The sequence below is a fragment of the Xyrauchen texanus genome, chromosome 47 (genome assembly GCF_025860055.1).
Source record: "Xyrauchen texanus isolate HMW12.3.18 chromosome 47, RBS_HiC_50CHRs, whole genome shotgun sequence".
In the NCBI taxonomy this organism is placed as follows: domain Eukaryota; kingdom Metazoa; phylum Chordata; class Actinopteri; order Cypriniformes; family Catostomidae; genus Xyrauchen; species Xyrauchen texanus.
This window is the reverse complement of record NC_068322.1, coordinates 9,742,697-9,769,044: the sequence shown is the minus strand read 5'-3', so window position 1 is coordinate 9,769,044 and position 26,348 is coordinate 9,742,697. Positions and strand designations below refer to the sequence as shown.

Genomic DNA, 26,348 nt, shown 5'->3' with positions numbered 1-26,348 from the left:
CATATTGGCGGCACAGAGGGGGCCCCCAAATCAAATTCTTCTCAGGGCCCCATAAAGGCTTGGGCTGGCCCTGCTTCATGATACCTGAACATTTTGTTCTACAACATATATAACACTTACATAGCCAAACGTGAATTTTCAAGGCACCATGTGATTTAAAAAAAACATGCAATTCAATACAGCTTTAAAATTCACGTTTAATGTATAAAAGTGTGTAATATATGTTGTAGAACAAAATGTCCATGTATCGTCAAGTAATATTTACCACAGACCTTATTTTACTAATACATTTAAAATGCCCATTATAAACTCCATAGGGGTCATACCATCTGTTGTAGGGCTCCATGTTGTATTCATGTTCAATTATATTTGCAAAGGGAACATTGAAATCTAAAATGTATATTTTCTACTGATACACAAAAGCTAAATATATAATATAACCGTATTAAGACCATTTTTTGGGGGGTGGAAAATATAATGCACCTACGACATTTGAGCAGTACTATATTGGCTATATTGCAATATTAATATCATATATTAAAACAGTCTGACTACATGTCAAACTCTTCCGGGCTGTCATTACACGCCTGAATTTATGCCAAAGTTTTCACAGCAAGTCAGCCCACTGTGTGACATCTTTGGAACGCTCTCGGGAGGCTATTTCCAGTCATGCTAGTGCAGCTCCTATCTTTTTGAATGGGGGAACACCGGAATCTCAAAAATGGTTGGTCAATATTACGATCAAAGAACATGTTTCAAATGAGAAAAAACATTTGATAATATTGGAATCATAAATTGTTCTTCTTTACCTCATATTACGCTAAAACACGAAATTTACCCGGCTTGTATAGCTAATGCGCATGCGTTATAGTGAGTTGATTGACTGTGTCTAAAAGGTAATTGGCTCTTTTACGTGTAAGGCGGGACTTCTGTTCTACATATGTTGGGCGGGCGCTCCAATTTCTCCCATTCATTTAAAAAGAAGTGATCCGTCTCTGCAAAATATTTTCTAATTCATTCCCCGCCTATCATGGAAAATAACCAATCCTAGACGAGAAGCTTTAACGCTCTACACTTTTATTGGTCTCATTCCTCTATCAATCACAGAGCTTTATAAATAGCGTATACGCATCCGTAAAAGTATTCTTTTCATGTCTGGAGTGACTGAACGTGTTTCTTTGAATTGACAGAGTGGATTAATCACCGGATATGGCCAGAGGGTATGAAAAATAATTGCAACAAGTTATTTCACACGTCACACTTAAGATATGTGTTTTATTATGATGTAGTTGTTTAATAGTTTTGTAATGACTCAAGATCAGCTGGCACAAAACGTAACATTGGTTGCTTGCATGCATGATTATGACTAAAAATAGTTTTATTATGGTTTTAAAATTATAATAACTATCCTTTCGACTGACTATAGTGTAAATCTGGTCGATTGTGCTTTTATAAAAGTTTCTCTCTTTATCAACATCCGGTGCGTATTAGAAAGGCAGACTTTTGCTCGAACGTTATGATCATTTTTAAATCGTAAATTTTATAAACTGATATCGGGCACATGTATCTGCTTAGTTAAATTAATAAATGTTATATACTTCATATTTGTTTCGCTACGTGTTACTGGTTGAGTTTGCAAGGTGTTTGTGGCCTGTTGTAAGATTTGATGACGTCACATTTACAATCATCGTCTCTTTCAACGTGTCCAAGAATCCCAATGTGAGGAACCGCTTCTGTAATTTACTGTAGGTGTCTCTCAGCACTGGGAATAGTAGACTAGGCGTGTCTGGATGTGCACTGCTAACAGTGATGTGTATATTCTGTAGGTAGAAAGAGATGAAAAGGAGCCAGTAATAGTAGTCATAGTCATAGATTAACTACTAGTATTTTGGTTGAAACGTGCAGCGATATTTGCAAAGTCAGCATTTTTGTTTTTGGAAATATTGAAATTGAGGAACTTAACGAGAAACAATAGGACATAAAAGGGCGTCACCCTTTTATTTTTAGAAGAATATCTCAGCTCTGTAGGTCCATGCAATGGTATGGTGATCAGAACTAGTAAGCTCCAAAAAGCACAAAAAGGCAGCATAAAAGTAATCCATAAGACAGTGGTTATAACTGTAGTACAGTATGTAAGTTTTTAAAATAATTTCGCCTATCCCATCTTAATATGCAGAGATTATTAATGGGCCAGTCATAGATTGATTTTCTCAAACTGTAAGCGCCATCTATCTGTGGCATTTTGTAAACTGCTCTGTTTGTTTTGAGCGACTCATTTAGACCCACCACAACAACATTACTCAACCAATGGTGTTTGACCAAATTGGGGGGTGTTCAACTGTTTTGTGAAGAAAGTAAATTTGGTTTGGTTGCATTAGTGGCACAGAAATTACACACTTCAGCTTTAAATCCAGGTCTTCAGAAGTGATATGACCGGTTTAGGTGCAAAGCAGATCAATGGTTAAGTCCCTATTTACTGTAAATCTCCACTTTCAAGTTCACTTTCACATTCTTCTTTATTTATTTATTTATTTATTTATTTATTTTTTTTTTTTATTGATTCACATTCTAAATGTATATTGCTAACTACTGGTCAGGGCTGGTCAAATGTGGAGATTTATAGGAAAAAATTACATAAATATTGATCTATTTCTCACCCACACCTAACATATTGCTTCTGAAGATATTAATTTAACCACTGGATTCAAATGAATTACTTTTATGCTGACTTTGAAAATCCATAGAATCACAAAGTTCTGGCCACCATTCATTTGCATTGTATGGGCCTACAGAGCTGAGATATTCTTCTAAAAATCTTAATTTGGGATCTGCAGAAGAAACCAAGTCATACACATCTGGAATTGTAAGAGAGTGAGTAAATGATTAGAGAACTTACCCTTTAACTATTGCTTTGAAACCATACTTTTTCTTTTGCAGTTCAAACATCAATAAAGAGCTCTCGGATGTACTGAATGAGCTATGGAGGTTAGATGTGAACCGCATGAAACCTGGAGTTGACTATAAAATCAACCTACAGGTAGGAGGTCAGAGGATGAGACAAATTTCTGCATAAATATTGCATATGTTTTTTGAAAAAATTACATAATAAATAGTGATGATTTGCATGTGTATCTGATAAAGCTTTTTGTGGCTGTGTTGTTTTTTATGGATTGAAGGGACTATTATTTATTGTACGTTTGTTTTCATACAGGGGAAAGCTGGCTTTGTTGCTCCGGGCAGTAATCATGCCAGGGATGGTGCTAGAGCTCCTCTCTTCTCTTATGTCAATGAAGACAAGCTCAAAAGCATTGATACTTATGCCTGTAAGATTTTGTTTCATAATGTATTAAATATTCATAAGCGCTCTTGTTTACAGTTTTGCAACAATCTAGTTATAGTCCGAGTTCTTTCTGGAATTAATAATTATACACACTGGATATTTGTAGACTCGTCTGTTTTATTTTTATGATTCAATAAAGTTTTCGTGTCTGTGTTGTCCTCAGACTTCTTGAATCTGCTGGACAATTATGAGATGGCTACAGGAGTGACTGAGCAGGTGACAAAAGAGGAAATTCAGGAGAACCATCTTTTCCTGGATGCCATTCTGAAAACTGAGGTCATGAAGGTACCTTATCGAATTCCCCACTGGTCCTGTGTTTGTCATTTGTTATATTCATTTGTCATTATATTCATTTGTCTGGCTTACTGTAAGATGTATCAATGCCATGTTTGGACATGCTGAAATTCTGCAACATTATTGTTCAGTGATGGGGGAATTTTTAGTTGTTACCTGGAAAACTGAGAGAAGTCATTACTGATCAGTTTTGGGAAGTAGCACTATTGACTTGAAGGGTAACTAAACACTTGCTCAGCGTCTGACTCCACCCACTAGAAATATTTGAAAACGCTGGAAAAGTGGGCAGACCCCGGCGGGGATAGAGGGAAAGAACCGAGTGCGGGGCTGAGCGGGGGGCACCTGAGACTCGTAGTGACGGATTAATTGACAGCTGCTGTCAGACTCTGTTATTATTATTCCTCAAACGGTCGCAAGACGACATGTACTTGAATCTGGCGTGGTGAGCTGGAACCTGCTTACGTCAGCTGTCACCGCTTAAGTCATGAAGTACCGCAGCAGCCAATAGGAAAATTCAACTGCAGTAGCCACCGTTCAACCTGAAGAGGGCAGCACTCAGACGTTTTTACACCATATATTGTAGAATTAAAACACTTTATACACATATGTCAAAAAAATTACTTGAATCAATGACCAGTACTAATAAAGCCCCATGCTTACAGATCATTAACTAAAAAAAGTTGGTTTAGGGTTTAGTTACCCTTTAAAGGAATAGTTCACCTAAGAATGGAAATTCTCATAATTTACTCACCCTCATGCCATCCCAGATATGTATGACTTTCTTTGTTCTACAGAACACAAACAAAGATATTTAGAAGAATGTCTCAGCTCTGTAGGTCCTCACAATGCAAGTTGATTGTAATCCATAAGACTCTAGTGGTTTAATCCATGACTTGTGAAGTGATCTAAAGGGTTTTGGGTGGTAACAAACCAAAGCATAACTCCTATTTAACCATTTTCACTTTTTCCATTTCAGTCTCTTGGCATGATCATGATTTCAAGCTTGATTACAATTCTTAGTGCTTGGTGCATGCCACAATGGGAGAAAGGTGTTTGCTGTTGTTCCACGCAGGCTCCTCAGCCTTACAGGCTCCATATGGTTAGGATTAAGTATGGGGGTTGGGTTAGGGCTGCCTGCCAGGAACAAACCCAGGCACCTTTGTACAATGGGCTCGACACATGCGCAGAATGCTATGATAACCAATGAGACTGCTGATGTCAAGGTTTATAGTGAAAAAGGAGTTTGATTTTTGGTCTGTTCTATCCAAAACTGATTGGATCGCTTCACAAGACATGGATTAAACCACTGAAGTTGTATAGGTTACTTTTGAAGCTCAAAAAAGCACATAAATGCGGCTTAAAATTTTTCGTCACCATTCACTTGCATTGTTTGGACCTAGAATGTTGAACTGTTGGTAGTGTAGCATGACTAAATGTGCATAGTAGTTGCATAGTGTGCACAACAACTACTATCCAGTTTTACTTTTGTAGTGCATAATAACTAGTGGTGTGGTTATGCACCTATTGTAGTGTACACTACCTTTTGTAATGTTATTAATTTTGTAATGTTTACCACCTAGTGTGTAATTTTGTAGTGTACTTGATGCCAACTGATTTTGCAGTGTGCACTACCTAGTGCACTAGTTTTACTGAAGAGCTTACTCATAAATTCACAGTTAAAATTTTACACTTTGGTTCATAATAACTTCTAAGCATTGGTTGAACCAGCTCATACCAACATACTGCAATGTCAAATTTAATTAGCCTTTATTATTCCAGTTCCTTAGCAGAGTGCAAATGGCAATATTGAGATGAGATCTGGTATGCTTGAATAACAGATTTGCAAGAAGAGAATTGTAGGACAGGGGTGGTGGATCAGGCAGGAGACCGTAACATCAAAGTGTCGTGACCCTGCAGACACCATTATACACATTATCCTGTAATATTGCAGACTATCAGTCCTATTCTGACAAGTTCTGTCTTTTCAGTGTGCACAAAAGTATTTAGTACGCAAAGGTCGAGCCCAGTCGGACCCAGATCAGTTTAAGAGGCAGCTCTATGACGTCTGGTTCAAACTCTATCACAGAGACAGAAGTGGGGGGTAAGTTATGAAGCTCTGTTCAACAGACTTGCATATACTGTAGAGCATCTTAGTCATCTCCTAAAAGTTCCTTCCTATTACAGCACACTTTGGCCTAACAAAGATATATGCCTAGTAATGTGTAATAGTGTAAATGTGTAACTGTTCATGATACATATTGGTACTTGTTCACATGGCCAGTAGAGGGCACTCAATTGATTTGAAATGTTTCTGCATCTTTGAAACTAAGAGTGTGATTTAGCATACGTTAACAACTTTTCACTGCTCAACATCTATAGAGGTTTATACTGTATTTGTCTGCCTGTCTCTGCAGTGAAGATTCCTGTGGATTTGAGCATGTGTTTGTTGGCGAAACCAAGCATGGTACAGAGATCATGGGCCTCCATAACTGGGTCCAGTTTTACCACCAGGAGAAAAACAATCATGTGGACTACAAGGGATACAAGGCCAGAGATAATAAGGATACGGTATTTGAATGAAAAATATTTTATCCACAGATTTTGCTCTGGTTACTGTCAACAGATTTATTGTGTCAGAAATCACATTATGTAGTGTATAGCATCAGCATTTTATTTTTTAAAGGGTCGATTGTGGCATTCAGTTGTGAGATTTTTATATAATGACTGATAAACTGCATAATTGACCATTGTTTGAGGCAACTGATTTCCTTCATATTTGATAAGTAGCCAGGTAATAAGTATGTGTTTATTAATATAATAATGCAAGAGCCCACATTTGAAGTTGGGGCCCTTTCAGGGTTTTTTTTTTTTTAGCAAGCTAAAATATCCCCTAACTATGAACTCTCAATTTTAAGAAACATTTCCAGGTTTGTAACCATCCAAGTATGTACATAACCAGATATTGTAAATGTCAAGATGATGTACTATTGTGTGGATTACTTACTAATATAGGATCTCTAGCTTTGAATTTCTATTTGTCACTGTGGTTAATTTCACAGCCAGATGGGGATGATCACGTGTTAAACCTGCAGTTCAGCTGTAATGGCCTGGTGAAGCCAGTGGGCAGCTGTTTCATTGGCGTCAGCCCAGAGTTCGAGGTGGCCCTCTTTACTATAGTCTTCTTTCTGTCAGACGAACGTATGACCAACGTTAAGGTGAAGGTGGATGAGTACCTGCTAGAGATTGTGGTGTACAGATTTGGGCGCTCCATCGGAACATCATACCCCAAAATGATAAGCAGCAACAACCGGGACCTCTAGATCTCACAGCAAGGTCACATCTTATGTTTTAAAAAATTGGCTGTTTGTCAAATTGGGTTCAGTTATCCAAACTAGCACTAATGCTAACGGTTGCTTATGAAGTTGATAATCCTAAACCCTTAATCTTGGTTTTAAAATATCTTTCAATTATGTATGTTTAAAACTGTCATATCACAAATGATTCATTCCAAACTTGGGATAATTTGCTGAGCATTGCGTTTTCTATTCTATAATCTAGTCTGTACCTCTATCAAATTATTTATTTTATTAGATGGTTATATGCAAAAAAAAAAAAAAAACTTGACATCTGACATTGCAAAGATGGTATATCTGTTTGCACTTAGGTTATTTTATGCAGTTTGGTTAGCCATATAAACTAGTTTATATATTGTGTAATGGTGTAAAATGCACTAAGGTTACAATTCATTTCAAATAATATATATATAATTTTTATATATATTTTTTTTTTTTTTTTTTAGATGATTTAATGTACTAATTGATAAGCATGGCCATAGACCAAAATATAAATGCTGCAATGCTTCAGAAATCATGTACTTGATTCTTATAATACATAGTTAAATAGTAGTTATAGTTAAATCTAAATCATTCTTCTGCTTATTTCTGCTCCAAGACTTATAGAAGACCACTACACAAGTACAAGTTACACTTCTGTTACTTGGGGTTTAATATTACAAAATATAGCCACTTTTGTATGATGTATCAAAAAAAAAAAAAAAAAAAGCATCATCAATGGGGTTGTAATGCTTGTTTTTGTATTGTGGCAAATAACTACGTGCCTTTTATGATTGTTAAAATAAAGACACTTTTATAATGGCTTGTATTTGTTTATTGATATGATGAATTCCAGAACATAATAGTTTTTTTTTTTTTTAACCATAACATTTGATTTTTAAATGAGCAAAGATACATATTTTTTTTAAATCACAGCATTGCTTTAATTTCATATTTTATTTAAAATATATTTAATGTCTTTTGAGATATTTGTATTACATGGGGCGAAAAACGACTGTCCCAAAATATTTTTTTAATACATTAAAAATGTATAGCAAAACTATCTTATTGCAGTTCTACTTGATGATGTGAAATCTAAGTGGACTAAGCTTGTAAATGTTCATAGTATCATGAGATCAAGTAAAATTGAAATGCATCAAAGCATTAACACAAAAAAAGCCATTGCACATGACACCGAGCTAAATGAATGAACCGAGTGTATTCTTACGAAAGGTATTTGTAAACTAAAGAAAAATTAATGTTCTGGAAATTTCAGTCAGAGTCTTGAAATTGTGATTCCAACAAACATTTTTCTGTTCTTTTAATCCAAGAAAATTATTTCCAAGACTTCCTGGAGCTCTTGGTTGCCTTGGTTCCCCTTTGATGGTCACTAACACGGTTACGCAGGACGATGATGTCATACTTCTGCCTCTTTAGCTTCTCTGTCAGCTCGAACTTCTCTGCGTTAAGTTGATTGAGCCACTTCCACAGATCGAGGGCTTTCTCTCCCAGCTTCTCCTGGTTGAGATGGTCAATGTTGAGGGGCTTTCGACGCTCAATAAGAGCCTTGGTCTTCCTCTCGCGTTCCGTCAACCTCTTGCCTTTCTTCTGATCCACCTTCTGAATGTACCCACCATAGCCCTTGTTCGAGAGGATCTTCTTCTTTCTGGCATCCTCTTCAGCGCGCAGTTTGGCTGCCTCCTCCTCGCGCCGCGCCCTCTCCTCAGCCAGGTATGCCTGCCTCTCTCGGTCTCGCTCGGTTCTGATGCGTTGGTGCTCCGCACGATCGGCCCGACGGCGTTCAATGCGGTTCTTCAAAGCCATGAGCTCATCCTCCTCCTTCTGCCTGGTGCTGAAGTGCAGCTCGATGAGACTCTGCAGTTCATTGAAGTCCTTTTCCAGTCTCTTACGGTGGAGATCATCAAAGTCTACCTTCTCTCCATCAGGCAGCTTTGGCGCTGAAATGTTGGGAACAAACATCTTAGGCTTGAGCTTTGGTTCCTCTGGTTCCTGCTCATCTTCCTCCTCTTTCTTTTTCTCTTGTGTTTCCTCTTCCTCCTCAGCTTCTCCTTCCTCGGACTCCTCCTCTTCGTTCACCTCCTCTTGTTCATCCTCATAGTCCTCCACAAACTCCTCTGTGTCACACATGGTGCTCCTGAGTTTTTTGTGTGAAGAGGGGGTCACTGAGGAACAATTTCACTATGCTTAGCTGACTAGGCTAATGCGTGTGAGCGGTTCCCCATGGAAGCCTCATGGCTTTATAGGGTCTGCCCTGACCATGTGACTTGCCAAATGAGTCTGTTGGCTCTTCAGTAAGCTTTTTTGACAGATGCATCAATAATCTATTTCCTTGCGGGGCCTTGTCTTGTCCTACCAGGAGCCCTTCACCCTGACCTCTGACCCACCCAGCCTAAAGCCTTTGTGGTGTGAGGTAGAGTGCCTATTTCAGACTCTAAACAGATGCACATGCACACGTGTGCATTTGGTAAGGATCCTGTTTCACACCATGTTTGATTGGATTAACCATGCATTATTATTTAGGCAGTGATTTAAATTATTTTTTTTTTTCTTTTTCCAGAAATCTAAATCAATGTTCTGCTTTAAGACTTATAGAAGAGAACTACACGAGTAACTGAAGTTACACTCAATCAAATCAACACCTACATAGAAGATTTTCAGCAGAATGAGACTGGTTAAAAGGTCTCACCCAGGATAATTGAATAAAGAGGGATAATTGTCTAACTCTTAGGAAATTGAAAAGCCTTTGTTTGATTTTAAGTGGTCTTTATGGGCCCACTGTAGCCTTGGACTGGTGGACAGACTGGAAGAATTCTAAATGGCATTTTTGTGCCCTGGAAAGATACTGAAGGAAGTGGAATCCACTTGAAAGGTTGCTCCAAACTAGCCAGGAAATTACTTTGGGGTGGGCCACAATAAAAAAATTAATTGACAGGTGTGTGTGTGTGTGTGTGTGTGTGTGTGTGTGTGTGTGTGTGGTCAAATAATAATCTGTAATATTCTGGCTGGGCCTGGGTCTCCTTGTCCATCTTTGATTACACCACTGCTCCAAACTGGCCTTCCACTGCATGCTTCTTTCAGAGTACCCATTTGAAGGGATCCGTCCTTTGGAGAAGAGTAGGGCGTAGAGATGATCCCTTTCGATTGGAATTCGCCCTGCCTGCGTGTAATTTGTGAGTGACAGGTGGAGGTCTTATTTAAAGCAAATTCCTGATTGGCAGACACAGCAAGGGGCAGCTGCATCTATCAATTGGAGCACAGAGTTTGAATTGATTGACAAGGGTCCAAAATAACTCGTAGCAATTTCTTAAATACAATACATTTACTTTTGGGGGAAAGGGAAAATGTAATCTTACAAATGATAAATGTAGCGTACAAACAGTAAGTGTCCAAAATAACTCGTAGCAATTTCTTAAATACAATACATTTACTTTTGGGGGAAAGGGAAAATTGTAATCTTACAAATGATAAATGTAGCGTACAAACAGTAAATATGACCACCGAGCCTCGATGTACACTTGCAGTTCTTAATGTCTGATTTACTGTAGTGAATCTTTAAACAGTGTTTAATTGTGAAATATGGGCCTTATCCTAATATAATTTTTTTTGTCTGTGTTGACACCTAGTCCTAATTCTTATTTATTCCTTCATTAAGTTCAATTTCTTTGAACTTGGGGAATAATGATTCTCCTTCAGTGAAGTTATGTGTGTCTTAATATCCTAGCATTAATTTCTTCATTTGATTCAGGGTTTAAAGACTTGACTGGTGCATTTCAATTTAAGATTATTAATGAATTACTGCACGGATTAATAATCACTTATACGGCTAAATTTCAACATCAAATATCTACAATACATGCAATAACCTTTAAATAGCGTTTTATCCAAAAATATATAAACATGTTGCGGGATTAATTAATCTAACGGTCGCCGTTATTACATACCTTCGATAGCTCAGTTGGTAGAGCGGAGGACTGTAGAGGTTTAACACTGATATCCTTAGGTCGCTGGTTCGAATCCGGCTCGAAGGAAATGTTTTCAGTCCGTAATGAATTTGTCTTTTTAACTGTTATGTGCATTCTCGTTTTGTAATTTTAGCTACAACGTTATATTACTTGTGTTGCTTTGGTATATAGGCATCTATTGTGTATGTTAATGATGCGTTGAATGACTGAAGTATGTTACATAATCCCACCCTCGTGCGTTACCTAAAATAACTGTATTGTTCATTTAAAAAATATGAATTATTAAGAATGTGTTATTATAAACGATTACTTAACTGATTCCTTACTACTTTGTTTAGAGTATCCAAGAGAGTGTGGGCTACTGGTAAAATACAAATAATTAAACACTGCTGTTTAATGTAATTTAAGAACGTAAATAAAAGCATTGGGTCTTTGCTCTTTTGCACCGCTGAAGTGAGAAGCTTGAATAAAATGGACAAACAGCGCTCTCATGTGGACTTTTTACTTTAAACAATTTATGTATCAATTTAGGGACAAACAATAACCTTGCTTATTTCCCTTATTTTATCATTTTATTCGGAGGTTTTATTTCCACCAAAACTTTTGCTTCGTTATTATTTATATCAGTGAGGACATGTCAGTCCAGATTAATGAATTTTGTATTTCATAACGTGACAGATGTATATGAGCCTCTGTTGTCCCTATTTGACCAATCAGTTGTATATGTGCGCATGTGCATGTATGTGTGCGTGACCACGTTTAAACATGCAGACAGGAAAAAAAAATAAATAAATCATCATCGTACTTACATTGCGTAAGATGACACGTCATACAATCTGGAGGCGTGGTCAAACAGGCAGCGTTTTTTATGCAACCGAATGACTAGAAATGTCTACATAGGTCAGAGGTATATTCAAAAAATTTTTGCATTTGAGACAAAGCTGCATTAATTAAGTGAATGAGTGGGACAACATGTACATTTACACTTTATTAAACAAGCAAAACATGGGAAAATGAGAAACATGGTTGTGAATTATAGTTTGATATAGTTTACAGTAATGTTCTGAGGACAGGGGGACACCCAGATAGAGAAAACAAAAATAAGACACAGAGAGGACCACCAACAGGGACCTTTATCAGGGAACAGAGAAGGATTAAGAGAAACATTACAGTCTGGAAAGAGAAAATAGAAGGTAGATATCACAAACAGCTGAGAGAGAGAGAAAGAGCGAGCAAAGAAGAGATAAAAAAAAAAAAACGTAGTGCAAGCAATCAGCCCAAGAAGAGCCTAAAGCAATTTACTGCATGGACAGTCAACAAATGCTTTTAAAACATTCAAAGTCATGTTTTCATAAAGAAGAGAGTACAATTGATCCACAATAATTCTTTATATCAAAAATATATAAATGGGTCTATGACTACATGAAATAGATACAGCACATACAATATTAAATATGTACATGTTGTATGTGTGTATTCGTCAAATCCTTATATAAACAAAAATGTTGCCCCAAACATGAACGCAACGTTGACAGAACATTGCAGCAGTGTACATCACAGAGCCACAACACAATTCCAAAGTTGTCTGGATGTTGCCGACCGTTTTGGTGATGTCCCTGTGATTACGTATAGTCTGAATGTTTTGCAGTGCACGCTGTGTGGATAAGCTTATGGAGAGAATCATTTACTCCCTTTCGTCACTCCCTAGAATGGGATTTTGGTTGCTCTTCCAAAAAACTGCAAAATGTAACAACTTGAAAAGGTGAGAATAAATATAGAGGCCTTTGTGAAGTCATGGAAGCCGATACACAAGGGCCTCTTCCCGTTTCTGGAATGCATATAAAAACAGGAAAACAAATGAGAATTTTATTCCAGAGAATCATAAGGTATGATAACCTAGCTTGATTTTATGCACATATGGACAACAATGACAAACCTGGAGTTTAAGAGCTGCTCTGCCTCAGAACTTTTGAACCTGTGGCAGGACCAGACTCTTCGATGTGTCGTTTTCCAGATGTCTGGAGGGTACTGCTGTGTAACCCTCGCCCTGGAAAAGAGATAATGGCAGCTATAACATTTACATGATATTAGATTTGCCATTGGTTAAATGGATAGTTCACCCACACGTTGTCCCAAACCTGTATCACTTTCTTTCTCAGTTATACACAAAAGGAGATATTTAGTAGAATGTTGTTCTTTTCTATGCAATGACAGTGGATGGCATCCAGTGACAGCTGTGGCATTCTGTGAGATAACTCCTTTTGTGTACCACACAAGAAAGTCACATAGGTTTGGAGGGTGTGTAAATGATGATCTAATTCTCATTTTTGGTGAACTATCCCTTCAAATGTGGTGGTCTTTACCTGGCTGTACAGCAGGGCCAGGTACCTGCTGTGAGTCTTGCCTGTAGCACATCATGCTACTACCATTGCCCGCAAAACCTTCATGATAAACAGATGATTTATGAATTCTTTGTCATATAATTATTATAATATCTATATGTATCTATATCTATACACTGTAGGGGTTAATGATAGGTTAAAATGACTATTTTTACAGGTTACTGTTCACTGAAAAATATTTGAATTTTTACAGATATAGATATTGATGTGTCATTGACATTATTGTTTGTACCTTGTAGTTGTGTGCTGCTGCTTGGCTGGTGGTCTCCTTGAGGGTAAACCATCGTCCTGCTGTGCCATTCACCTTGAGAGGTGGGTTGCATCTGATAGCCTGAAGTAAGTACACAAACCAACGTTGATCTTATGCTCCAAATTTAAAAAGAAATCTGGGGATTATGTTTTGTCAGTAGAATATAAATCTGGGAATGATGCTTTGATCAGTAGAATTGTTTTGTGACAAACTGGTATGCTGTCTTGACGAGAATAAACCAGTAAAATCAAATTAATAAACCCAAAGAAGAGTTTGAGAGTGTGCAAACCTGAAGATGCAGTGGCCTCCTTGGTCACATCTCCAGTTTGTAATCCCATCAAGTTTGTGGAATTCTCGACATTTCCATTGGGATTGGATGGCACCATTGCCAGCAGTCCTATATAGAATGAGGCGAATTCGTTCATGGATCTATTTCCCTAGTATTTCATACATTTAATCACATTCAGTTTTAGCAACTGCTTTCAAAAAATAAAAGTCTCATAAAACCCACAACCCTTCATATCCAAAAGCTACTGAGATCATAAAGGCTCCCAATTTCACATTAGCATTAATGTTTTTATAAGGTGCTAGAATTCAGCAGTTATTATCTTACCTAGGCCACGGTAGCAGGACAGTTGCTGGTAGATCTGTTTCATGCGCTCTATGCTGAGACGGCTCGCCTCAGCGTGATGAACCATGGGCTTGGGATAGTGTACACCAATTATACATTTAGCTGTTTTCTGGATGCTCTCTGGAGCATTCCAAGGGTCATAGATATACTTGGCTGGGAACCCCCTTAACACTGGCAAATATCGCCTTCAAGAAACAAAGGAGATTAAATTAGATCAGAAATGAAAACCTCAGATTTATTTGTTGCCTTATATTTAGTAATAAATACAGAAGATACCCATGGTAAAACCTAAAGGCCTATTCACAGAAGGTATGGATTTTAAAACTATAAAACAAGATTTTAAAATAACAATTATCTTATTTATTTTCAAAGAATGGGTCCATTTATAAATAGTTTTGGATGCCAAAAAAACGATGAATGCTTACGACCTTTCAGAGAATTCAGAAAATTTGGCACTGGACTTGGTGTCAGTAGTTTAGGTGCAAAAATGTTTTTTTTGCATTTCTGTTGTTGTTGTTTAGCCCTTACTCACCGTATGTAGTCTCCGTTGGGGTCAGTGCGGCGGCCGAAGCCAACAGGACAGTAGCAGTGGAAGAACTGCTGGAAGAAGGAGCTGCAGGAGAGCCACATCCAGCTTCCTGCATTCACACTCCAATCGGCATCCAGCAACAGCTCCTCAAAGACCTGTGAAGACAGATGCATGCGAATGCCATTACTGAAGATCTGTCTTATTAGTGTCTGAAGTGTGCTTTAAAGTATTCTTTAATAGTAGGGTAACTGAAAATGAACAATTCAGGTGTTATGGATATTAATAAGGGATTCTAGGAGCATATATACTGTATATAAACACTGATCAGCCACAACATTAAAACCACCTGCCTAATATTGTGTAGGTTCCCCTCCTGCCAACAAAACAGAGCGAGGGGGGACCTACACACTATTAGTCAGGTGGTTTTAATGTCATGGCTGATCGGAGTATATATATATATATATATATATATATATATATATATATATATATATATATATATATATATATATATATATACACACACATGCACTGTTTTGAAGGTAAAGGTGGTCACACCAAATATTGATTTAACTTTTTTATGTTTACTGGACTTTGTATGAGGTTAATTGATAAATGAAAACTATTTATGGCATTATTTTTGAAGACATCGTCACTATGCAACATTTTTCCCAAGTGCCTAAAACGATATATACATATACAGTATATATATATATATATATATATATATATATATATATATATATATATGTATAAATTAATTAATGGCACTACTATGATTTAAAGAGCTTCAATATTTGTTAATCGGATTTGTAAAAATTGTTGGTATTAACGGTCTATATACTGGTATTTTATTGACCTCTGATGATGTACAGCGTTCTAAATTTGTCTACGGTCATCTTTAAGTAAGCATGTTTAAAAAAATAGCCATTATACCTTCATGCCCTCCTCCCAGCTGATCCACAGATCTCCACGGGTAAGGAAACAGGCAACTGCATGTCGTGCCAGGTGGTGAATCCAGCCTTCTTGCCTCAGCTGAGTCATGATGGCATCAATCCAGGGGAAACCCGTCCTGCCCTCTGCCCACTTGGCTAAAGCTTCTGGGTTTTTGTCCCATGGGATCTGCACGCAAATGGGGTTACCTTCCATCTTGTCGAAGCATGGGTTGTTGGTGGCAGCGGTGTAGAAGAATTCACGCCAAAGTAACTGCCCGTAGAGTGACAGAGGAGGTGAGCTGTTCCTTTTGACCTGCGAAATGTGGAAAAGACAGTGAAATAAACTTTTGATACTCAGAAAAGTGAAATTAACTACACTGCTGGTTAAAGATTTGGTCCTGAAACCTTAAGGTTGCAAGGCCAAATCCTGTCAATCCTTGAGCTATCACTATTGTACCATTAAGCATGGCACTTTATCCCAACTTGCTCCAGTGGGAATGTTCTTTAAATGTGATGTGCAGTGGTAACATTTTGTGAAATTTCTCAATTGCCATGGTGAAGTGATAAATATTTTATTTGATTCTATTAATATTTACCGAGCCTGTTCATCAGAAACAACATCATGCTGAAGAATGTAACACACTATAATGAAAAGCTCACCTTCCTGTACAGGTCTGTGAGTTTGAAATAGAAGAGCCGACAGGAGAGGCAGCCAAATCTTAAATACGGACTGAGTCCAGTTGGACTTGCCAACAGGGAATTGGCATTCATTCTTGGACGTTCAAAATTAGCCACCCAAGCCTAAAAGAGAACACTTTTTGATTAGTGTTTGCTATGAAATTATAAAGGCTACATTATTATCCCCAAGTGAGAGAAGCAAATAGAATTCTGTACTGTAACATCCACTACCTGTATGTAGACATGTGAAGAAAGTGTAAGAGACAGTAAATGTCTTATACTCTAACCTTCCTCTCTAGATGCCTCTCTAGGCGAGTGAGGGCCTCTGTTTCTCCTCCAGGCCACACCGCTGAGGACAGACCTTCTGTGTCAAAGCCTGTTTTTAAACATAAAGACAAGTTTTAACTGGTTGTGAATTGTCATGGAAAGTTTGGCATGATTTTATGCAGTGAAATAGTGGCTAACATGGCAACACATGGTTTCTATTGTGGTTCTGTATGTTCTATTTAGTTAAAGAAGGTTATCAATATCTAAGAAAATAAATGTGTGTATGTCATATTTTAAATCTCGTGGAACAACCTTTCTTTATGTTTTTAAAGAGGTTGTTTTTGACATTTAGGTGACTAACCAAGCTCTTCCAAAGAAGGAACCCCAAACTTCTCATCGTGGTCATCGGAGAGCGGTGTGTTGCAGGACCCCATGACCTCTGCTGTGATGGTCTCTGCCGAGGTTTCCACCACCTCCATCCTGCTGATGAGGGTCTGGAAGCGCTTGTACGTGAGCGGAGACTGGCCTCCATTTAGCTCTATGATCCTGAGACAACAATTCACCAGTAAGTAAGAAATAGATCTCATTAGAATGAAATGCATTAAAAGAAACAGGGCGAAAAGAAATGAAATTCACAATAGAATTAAGAAAAGGTACAATGGAAGTTGATATATTTACAGTTTTTTAAAAAGTCAATATCAAGATTCCAGGTTCAAATGTAAAGTATATGAATGTTTACTGGGAATAAACATGTTAGGTCCTGTAACTGGTGTCTCAGTTAATATGAGCTTTGAAGTACATACTTGTCCAGATCGTAGAGCGTGTGCGAGATGCGTACTATCACCTCCACGCCTGCCTCATTGGCCAGCTTATTAATGGCTGCATCTCGCTCCTTCCCAAATGGCTCTGAGTCATACTCGTAGGACATACGAGTAATGTTCCACTCCTGGATGTGTTACAATATCATACCATTAGAGGACAACAAATGTTCACTCATGGAAACTATCATAGCCTATTTAGAGAACACACAGTACTGCAAAAGAATGCAAAGTCACGACTCATGTTGTTCCAAATCTGTTTGAGTCTGTGAGTGTAAGGGTCTAATCGCCTCTGTCTCCATTCACTTTAACTGTATGGGAAAAATATGCAATATAAGTGAATGGAGACTGAGGTTGACGTTCTACCCCTACCTCTACATACCCTTTTGTGTTCAGAACAAAATGAGGGTGAGTAAAATAATTAACTATCCCTTTAAATGTTTTCCTGTTGAAATATTATTACTTTATAATTGTAAAAATCAATTTATTGAAATTCTGTCAATAGTAACTGCATTGTGGTAAATTATGGCAGTGTGAGCTGTACCTTGAACAGCCTGGGGAAGACATCGGTGGGCTGGCCACGGATAACAAATAGTCGTGAGTTGAGTTTGCGGAGGTTGGCGTCCAAGTCTTCCAAACACTGCAGTAAAAACCTGAGAGATAAAATATTGACACACATATACTGAAAAATAATATCATAAGAAATCGAAGAACAAGGATAGTGTAAAAATAGTAACCACTGATAGATTAATGGCTATAACAGACAATTTCATGCTGAAGCTACAGTGCTTGCCAAGTTTTCATCCAATTCTCTAATTATGGTCAATTACCACATTAATATTGAATTCTCTTTGATTTAATTTCTGAGCACTTCTTTAGCACTTTTAATCATTTTAATTTAATATTGTTTGTAATGATTTTCTAACATCCCTGCATTGGACAATAGAGGCAAAATACAGAGAATATTGAACACTAGTGCCAGCTTGACACCATTACCAAGATCGCAACTCTTCATTATAAACAGCAGTGCTTTCAATGAATGAGCTGCACTAATTTAACATTCTTATATATTTTATTATACACAGGGCTGCCGTTGGCACAGAATGCCACCTTTAGATAGCTGTCATTATTATGCATACTGAGTAGAAGACTCTGCTCTCATTAACACCATCAACACACCATGTGCTATTCAGGCTCTCAAGACATCATTTAAGTTTTGCAGCTGAACTAGATGGTTATGTACAGTAAACTAGAAGAAAATGTGAGTTGTGCTTTCTCGTGCAAATCCCAGCCACAGTGCTAGGGTGTTGTGGGTAGTTGCCAGGGCAATGCTACTGTATGTGGTTGGATGGCCTATTATTCATAGTGGTTTTGTAGCACATTGCTATGTGGTTGCAAGGGAGTTCTGGGCGGTTGCTTGGACTTTACTAAGTGGTTTGTTATTGGCCCTGGAATTTTTCTTTTCTTTTTTACATTTTTAACAGTGCTTTCAAAAAGTACACAAACCAATAACACTTTTCATGTTGGACATAACCTATGGTTCAATGAGAGAAGCGCATTTCTACAAATTTGGACTAAAGAATTGTTGTCATGCGCATTATCTTGAGGGATGTTATGATGGAGCAGCTGAATGACCTCCTTGCTTCAAGGAGAGTTTTATTTGCAGTATTGGATTTGTATTGGCAATTGTACCTCGTTTTATTAAATGGTGCCAGGAGACACCGCAGAATAAGTGTAACATCTTATATAATAAGTTCTGAAATGGCCATACGCCACCAGCCTCTGCATACATGGGAGATCCTTGTTCTTAAATCTCTTCTGGCGGATTGTGAAGACCAACTTTAATGATCAGCTGTGGGTTAACCACTTCCAAATGTCAGGGGCTATGTTCAAAGAATTGTGCATCTCGCATTCTCATCACACGTGCACAAATGGTCAAAACAAGTTATTGTTTTGCAGATAAACTGTTTCAACCACATTAATGTGCATTTTAACTTGTGCAAAACTATACAAACTCCACCTCTGCCTAGAGCATTAAATTTTATGCAAATTTGTAGTTATTCGCATATCAAGCGTTTACATTCAGGATTTCTTAAGCGCAATTTCAAAATGCGCATACAAATATTTAGATGAAAACCCAGCTTGAGAGTGACTGAGTGAGTAATCTGATGCAATTCCTTGAGGAAGTATGTTGTTTAACCAATTAAGTTCATACCAACAACTACTGTTGTCAATTTAGTCTGATTTCAATCAATCAGACTAATTCATTAAAAAGAACCGCAATGCACAAGAGATTAATTTGTGAATTTGGACAGCACATTGCATTGTATATTCATTTTGCATGCAGTCAGTGAGGACAACACAATAGAATGCTGTGCTTACTATTTATTGTCAATATATTATTTAATGGCATCCCAGTATTTCTCTCTCATCACATACAATTTACAGGTTCACCAAGTTCAGCTTGGCTAAAATGTAAGCTCTATCTATATATACATGTATGTGTGTATATATATATAAATATATATATTGCTGTGGCACTGCAGATTCAGGTCCATATAGTAGTGTTGGAAACACTGCAGTGTACTGATGGATGATGCCTTCAAAATAAATTATTTTGACAAAACAGACATTACATGTGTGATAAAATTCACATTCTGAGGACAATTCTGTTATAATTTGCTTACCCTCATGTTGTTTCAAACTCTTTCTATTAGTGGTCGACCGATATGGGTTTTTTTTAATGGCCGATGCAGATACAATGCTGATATATCACACAATTTAATATAGTTAAATTCAGTGTTGTGCCTGAACGCGTTCATTGAACGATAGTTCATGAACGCGTTCATATTTTGGGACTGAATGTACTGTATTACTGCCTGATGAACGTTACTGTGTCTCAGTTTAACTTCGTTCAATAGGGTGCCAGATTTCCAGAGTCTTCCAGGCGAAACCCCGGCTAAAACACACCGTAAACAGGCCTTAATATCTAGCGGAAAAAATACAATCTGGCAACACCAGCCACCAGTGTCGCACCGCCGCATGCGTCATCAAAACAAAAACCAGCATGGAGGCGACAGCAGCATATAGGCGACGAAGCAGCAAGGAGGGGTCGTATGATAATATAAAAGAGTTTTATGACCACGTCGGTGAGGATGGAACAAATATGACATTTCTGTGCAAACTTTGCCCGCCGGCTTTCCAAAAAAAAAAAATACGCACTTCAGTCACATCCACAGCAAACCTAAAGCTACGTACACACTGCCAGCGACTTTATCGCTGCAGGTCGCCAGTGGCTGGCGGTGAAGTCGCTAGTGGGTGTTCCCACTACTGGTTGCCTAGTAACGTTTATAAATGACATTCACGGATGTCATTCCATTGCTGTTGACAGCGAATCTCTTTTCTTGCCACTAAAAACAAACATTTTGTAGAGAAAAGACTAAATATAAATGGAATCAGTACATAAAATGCTTTATATCAAAGATGAATCAGAAACAAGGCGTGCTGTTTGCCAGAGCGGCTGTTTATCTGCGGCGAAAATGCAAATGTCGGTCTGTATGGGTCCATAAAATCCCCGCGATCTCAGATACACCTTTCCACGCAGTATTTTTCTTTAAAATGTCCTTGTACGTGGGAAGAGACATATCATAGAGCACTGGAACATTTCTAACAGCAAGAATTAGCCTTTCATCCATCTTTCCGTTACTGCAGGAGCTGAGAGAAAGCGAGAAGGATCACGTGAGCTCTCCCGTCGTCTCTCCTATTGGCTGTCGCTTCCGTTAGTCGCTCCAAAGTTGAACTTTTCTCAACTTTGTCGCGTCGCTGGACACGCCCACATCTAGCGCCAACGGTCGCGACAGCTCGTATCGCCGGAAGTCGCTGTGCTCGCATTGAAAATGAATGGTATTGAGTCGCTGTCGCGCGCGATGTCGCTGGCAGTGTGTACGTACCTTAAAACGGCACATTGAACTGAAGCATCCGACTAGCCTTTCAAGGTATGCGCAAGCAATTAAAAAATCTAAAGACAGGCAAGACAGGTCCTCGGTGTGATGCTGGTAGTGACTATTCTCCCTAACAAATCAGTGATCTGCAGGATTTTGTTGTCACATTTAGTATCGGCTCGGCTCCCTTGGAACCTCGACCGAGGTGGTTCTAAAAAAGTACCAGGTACTAGCCACAGTGGAAAACCCCCAAAAAGTGAGCAGAGTCGAGTTGAGTAGAGTTGTACAGTGCAGTGGAAAAGCCCCATTAGTAATGTCATGTGGCAGTCTAACCTCTGTCCTCTATATCCGTACTGCTGTACGATCCTGCCAGCATGTCCACACATAAAGCATCGTCCCTATACAAGCAGTCAGTGATATGTGTAAATCCCAGTCTAAGCCATAGCCTCTCAGTCAGACTGTTTGTCATTGACTCACTGCCATACACTCAAAACCAAAGACGGTTGTCTCAGTCATCTGACCCAGTGACAAAGTAACAGAACCCAGATCAGATTCAGAGATATATCACGCTTCTGTTTTCATCAGCTGGAGCATTGTAATAATGATCACAGGTATAATATCATAGGGATAATAATGGCTCTGTTGCTTTCAGATGCTTTATATGGAGTTAGGATGAAAATAACAAAATAATCAAAAATACTTTGAACTTCTCTTAGACCAGTGCAGACAGACACCACACTGGAGGTTAAGTCATTCACTAAATTGGGAGCAAGGGAGCATCCTCCAGCCAAGTGCATTCACTCCAAACATCTGACCAAAAGTTCAGTTTCAGACTGCAGATGATTTTTGCACCACTCAACATGTTTGGCAGACATGGGATAATGGTAATCAGTACTTAGATTCAGAATTTATAATGTATAATTTTATTTTAACATGGTTGGCAGTGATTGGACGATGCTGGCCATTACTTTGAATCAGAATTAATTATGCTAATTTCTGATTGACAAAATGCTTCAGCACTGGCTATCACTTTGTTTGACAGAAGAGAAAACGTTGAGATTTGGTTACTAAAGTTTAGTAACAAAAAAAAAAAATGTTAACATAAGTCAAATCAAATCATTTTTATTTGTTTCGTTTTTTTAGAAGAACAGAATTTCAGCTGTATTCTCTGTAATGTCTCAAAAACATGAATAACCAACACTCCTGGAAAAATAATAAACTATTTGATTTTTTTTTTTAAATCTGACTTTCTATATCTTGGTATTATTTAAAATGTCACAATTTAGTCCCACTGTCCACATATGTGAACATACATTTTTAGGAAAACTATTTGTTTAAACATTTTTATTTGCATGTTTATTAGGGGCTACTTGTTACAAATCAAAAAGGGAAATTGAAAAATGCACACAGCTGTCACACTCGGGTCTCAGTAGGTTAATTTAAGTAGGCATTTCTGCCTTTAAACCCAACACAAATTGGCTCCATTCACTTCCATTGGAAGTGGGGGTTTTTAAAGGAGGGACTCATCAAAATACATTTTTGTGGTAATTAACATAAGGCCACAAATGCTGTAGATTGAGCTTAACTGCACCCAGAATATTCCTTTAAGTAGCTATCCACTGCTGAGCACATTACTAAGCATTTTGTAGTAGTCATTATAACCTCCCTCTATAACATAATGACCCATTTCTGTTCACCACACAATAGAGACACTGGAGGGCGGATGAAGGCGGGAGACACTAAGCACCGTTACGTCATTAGCTAGTGTTCAATCAGATGATTTTTTTCCTGTACTCATGAGACATGCAGGGAAAGACAAGGCTGAATCCAGATGTGAACAATTTTATAGAAAACAGATGCCAGAGAGGCATTGATACTTTTAGTGATTGGATACGTTAAAACAATACTTTTATTTTTGACTTCTATAGCTAAAGCTATAGTGTGTAATTTCTCTGCCACTAGCATCACCAAGAGCAAAATGCAAATAAATAAATAAATATAAAATCAAATAAAACAGATTTTAATCAGGTTATCCTGATTTCCTGATCCCAGTCTATCATTGGGTGGAAAAAAGGTAGTCCTGCCATTGGTTGAGCCAATGTGACTGTGTTGGGCAGGTCAGGATATTCAACGCAACAGAACAATGTTTTGATATCGCCACTGTTTACAATTTTCAGTGGATTGTCATAAGCAACCAGGATGCAAGTTTGCTTATGCAAGCTTCTGCATTATGTAATAAAACTATAGTGAAGGACTAAAATCAAAGAATGTCAATAATGTAGCTAATACAGCACTTCAGATATGCAGAAGCTACCAAGAAGGATATCTCTTTTAATTCAAAACTGCATCAATGAGCCTTGGGCACCCATGACACTGTCGCCGGTTGTCTTTCCTTGGACCACTTTTGATAGGTGCTAACCACTGCATACTGGGAACACCCCAAAAGACCTGCTGTTTTGGAGATGCTTTGCAGGCAACCCAGTCGTCTAGCCATCACAAATGGTGATTGGTCCTTGTCAAAGTTGCTTGCCCATTTTTCCTGCTTCCAGTAGTGTTATTCACTTCACCTGTCAGTGGTTTTAATGTTGTGGCTGATCAGTGTGTATATATATATATATATATATATATATATATATATATATATATATATATATATATATATATATATATATATTAGCAATTTAGAATGGTTACTCAAGAATAAGTGGATTCTTGGAGTGATAGCTGCTGGAAATGGGGCCTGTCTAGATTTGATCAAAAAGGGCTTTTTTCAAATAATGATGGTGCTGATTTTTACATCAGTAATGTCCTGACTATACTTTGTGATCAGTTGAATGCCACATTGGTGAATAAAAGTACCAATTCCTTTCCATTAGAGCAAAATCTGAACATTATTCCAAACTTTTGGCCGCCAGTGTATACATGTATATTAGGGGTGTAACAGTTCAAATTTATCATGGTTCGGTTTGTATCATGCTTTTGTGGGGTAAAAGGCCCCCTAGTCACCTTATTTAAAAACTGAATTTTAATCAAAACAACCTTCTGATATTATTTGTTTTTACACAAATTATGTTGCTCCATAAATTTTCAGTAAAAGGCATGTTTTATTTGTAATCTTTATACACTTTGTGAACAAAAGAAAAGTGAATTTTCTTTTAGCCTTTAGCCCTGTTGTTTCCTACGCATAAATTATCCAGTAATTAATCTTTAATACATTATTATTATTAAGTAATTAATCAGTAATACATATTTGTTGCACATTTACATGCGTTCACCAACTATTTACAAATTTTTTCGCTCACCACTTGTTCTATAAAACCATATATTTTGCCCACATATAATTTCTTATTAAATTATTATAAAATTATTAATTGAATTGAATTATTAGTTAAAATGAAAGTTGAAAGTACATACCATGTCATTACTATGCTACAACATTATTAGCCCTCAGTTTTGCATTAGATTTAGATTAGAAATAGTTTGATGTCATTGCATTTTTAAATACAATAGAAAAGACACATTCTAATTCGGAATCCCGATTACAATTATTGAATTTAAAATCAGATAGTACAGAATTGAAGAGAATATTTGAAGACAGGATAGACACTTTAATATTTGACATCCATATTTCATTACCTCCACCTGCTGATCCCAACGTTGGATGATCCCGCGAACCAGGGGTCGAGGATGTATACACAGCGGACAGAGTGCGCGCCTTCGATGGAGTCTCTGAGCGAAGGATTGTCGTGGAGCCTCAAGCCCTTCCTGAACCAGTGGACTGTATTGACCACCATCACTCCACTCAAGTCCCTTTGACCGTTAGTGTTCTGGTTTGCTATATATATACTTCCTTCACGATGTTCTAATACACACTCCCAAGAATATCCTCGAAAGGCGAAGAAAATATAATAACCTAAATAATAATAATAAATAAAGTATATATGCACGTTTAAATGAACTAGGAAAAAGTATTAGCCTTGCTCTAATAAAACATTTTCCATGATCATGTCTAATGATTTTGTACACGGCCACATTTGAATCATTTGGACGCGCGCTAGGTTGCCCGCGCGAGAGCAGAATACACGACTGGTAGTAGGACCAGCACGACGACGCGCAGCACACTTTCCTGTTGTATAACTTGTTTTTCTGAATCACCCAAAATAATTAACTCCGCTGACTATTACTTATATGTCGCCTCTTGTGTTTAATACAGATCAAGTTGTGCTTTATCTGTCTGTTATGAATGTCTCAATGCGCGCGGTCTTCCAGGTTAAATCAATATATAGTATGGCGCGTGAGCCGGAATCAGCGCGATTATGTAAATATTAATATTGGATAAAGTCCATTGAAACAGCGTTACAGGCAACTGTCGCAGAAGTAAATGACATCCCGCATAAAATCTGATTTCATACTACGTGTTCTCAACGTGTCCTGGTTGTTTTCCTTCAATGTTATGTCCACTTGTAAATATATTCTCCCACAGCGACTGTTCCACACACACACACACACACACACACACACACACACACACACACACACACACACACACACACACACACACACACACTTTCGGCCATGGAATTGAATTGGTCGGCTTTGCTCCACCTTTATGATTGCGCACAAGAAAAAGCGCGCTCTGATTGGCATAGCCCAACCGTGACGTAGCTGATCCTCAGTCACGTTCCTTCGGTGTGATTAACCAACACACCAAGGCTTCCCAGGTAAAACATTCACAAGGACAGTCCCTAAATGTCTCTAGCGACAAGATTGAAAGATTGCGTGTTATAGGAACTGCAAAGATTGAGTTGTACATCTCTTCAGCATAAAGACAGTAAAGGACGTTTTAGTTCAGTTCTCGAAGACGATTGACTGGAGAGACGGGCTGTGTCTCGTTTGAAAGACTGCATGCTAGGTAGGACGCGTCCTTTGAAGGCTGCAGCATATCGAG

The 26,348-nt window shown here is 37.9% G+C and overlaps 3 protein-coding genes and 1 non-coding gene across 4 annotated transcripts; 2 read left to right on the top strand and 2 right to left on the bottom strand.

The window, feature by feature from the left end:
* Positions 1 to 1,108: 1,108 nt before the first annotated feature.
* Positions 1,109 to 7,698, top strand: LOC127638746 (uridylate-specific endoribonuclease C-like). Its single transcript, XM_052120462.1, has 7 exons — positions 1,109 to 1,220; positions 2,938 to 3,037; positions 3,212 to 3,323; positions 3,504 to 3,625; positions 5,623 to 5,735; positions 6,049 to 6,202; positions 6,694 to 7,698. The coding sequence occupies exons 1-7, from the start codon at positions 1,210 to 1,212 to the stop codon at positions 6,952 to 6,954; spliced, it is 873 nt and encodes a 290-aa protein (XP_051976422.1). The 5' UTR covers positions 1,109 to 1,209; the 3' UTR covers positions 6,955 to 7,698.
* A 491-nt stretch (positions 7,699 to 8,189) lies between these two features.
* LOC127638747 (troponin T, cardiac muscle isoforms-like) lies at positions 8,190 to 9,114 on the bottom strand. Its single transcript, XM_052120463.1, has one exon. It carries the CDS (start codon positions 9,112 to 9,114, stop codon positions 8,302 to 8,304), a length of 813 nt encoding a protein of 270 aa, XP_051976423.1. The 3' UTR covers positions 8,190 to 8,301.
* A 1,813-nt stretch (positions 9,115 to 10,927) lies between these two features.
* trnay-gua (transfer RNA tyrosine (anticodon GUA)) lies at positions 10,928 to 11,015 on the top strand. Its single transcript is given in 2 exon segments — positions 10,928 to 10,964; positions 10,980 to 11,015. It is a non-coding gene; the product is annotated as a tRNA-Tyr (tRNA).
* Positions 11,016 to 11,931: 916 nt separating this feature from the next.
* Positions 11,932 to 25,921, bottom strand: LOC127638745 (cryptochrome-1-like). The gene is made up of 14 exons (XM_052120461.1): positions 25,037 to 25,921; positions 18,004 to 18,112; positions 17,445 to 17,587; positions 17,003 to 17,187; positions 16,662 to 16,750; positions 16,357 to 16,497; positions 15,698 to 16,009; positions 14,765 to 14,916; positions 14,215 to 14,417; positions 13,891 to 13,998; positions 13,584 to 13,682; positions 13,313 to 13,390; positions 12,886 to 12,996; positions 11,932 to 12,777 (listed from the first exon to the last, which is right to left on the bottom strand). The coding sequence occupies exons 1-13, from the start codon at positions 25,192 to 25,194 to the stop codon at positions 12,893 to 12,895; spliced, it is 1,881 nt and encodes a 626-aa protein (XP_051976421.1). The 5' UTR covers positions 25,195 to 25,921; the 3' UTR covers positions 11,932 to 12,777; positions 12,886 to 12,892.
* Between the last annotated feature and the right edge of the window lie 427 nt (positions 25,922 to 26,348).

What these genes read in the sequence shown, in the direction of transcription:
- LOC127638746 (XM_052120462.1), top strand. An exon ending in AAGCATTGATACTTATGCCT is followed by an intron (nt 3,324 to 3,503) that starts GTAAGATTTTGT and finishes TGTTGTCCTCAG; the next exon opens with ACTTCTTGAATCTGCTGGAC. An exon ending in CACAGAGACAGAAGTGGGGG is followed by an intron (nt 5,736 to 6,048) that starts GTAAGTTATGAA and finishes CTGTCTCTGCAG; the next exon opens with TGAAGATTCCTGTGGATTTG.
- LOC127638745 (XM_052120461.1), bottom strand. Translation starts at nt 25,194, where the DNA reads ATGGTGGTCAATACAGTCCACTGGTTCAGGAAGGGCTTGAGGCTCCAC. An exon ending in AGAGGCATCTAGAGAGGAAG is followed by an intron (nt 16,498 to 16,661) that starts GTTAGAGTATAA and finishes GTTCTCTTTTAG; the next exon opens with GCTTGGGTGGCTAATTTTGA. An exon ending in CAGCAGCACACAACTACAAG is followed by an intron (nt 13,391 to 13,583) that starts GTACAAACAATA and finishes TTTATCATGAAG; the next exon opens with GTTTTGCGGGCAATGGTAGT.
- LOC127638747 (XM_052120463.1), bottom strand. Translation starts at nt 9,114, where the DNA reads ATGTGTGACACAGAGGAGTTTGTGGAGGACTATGAGGATGAACAAGAG.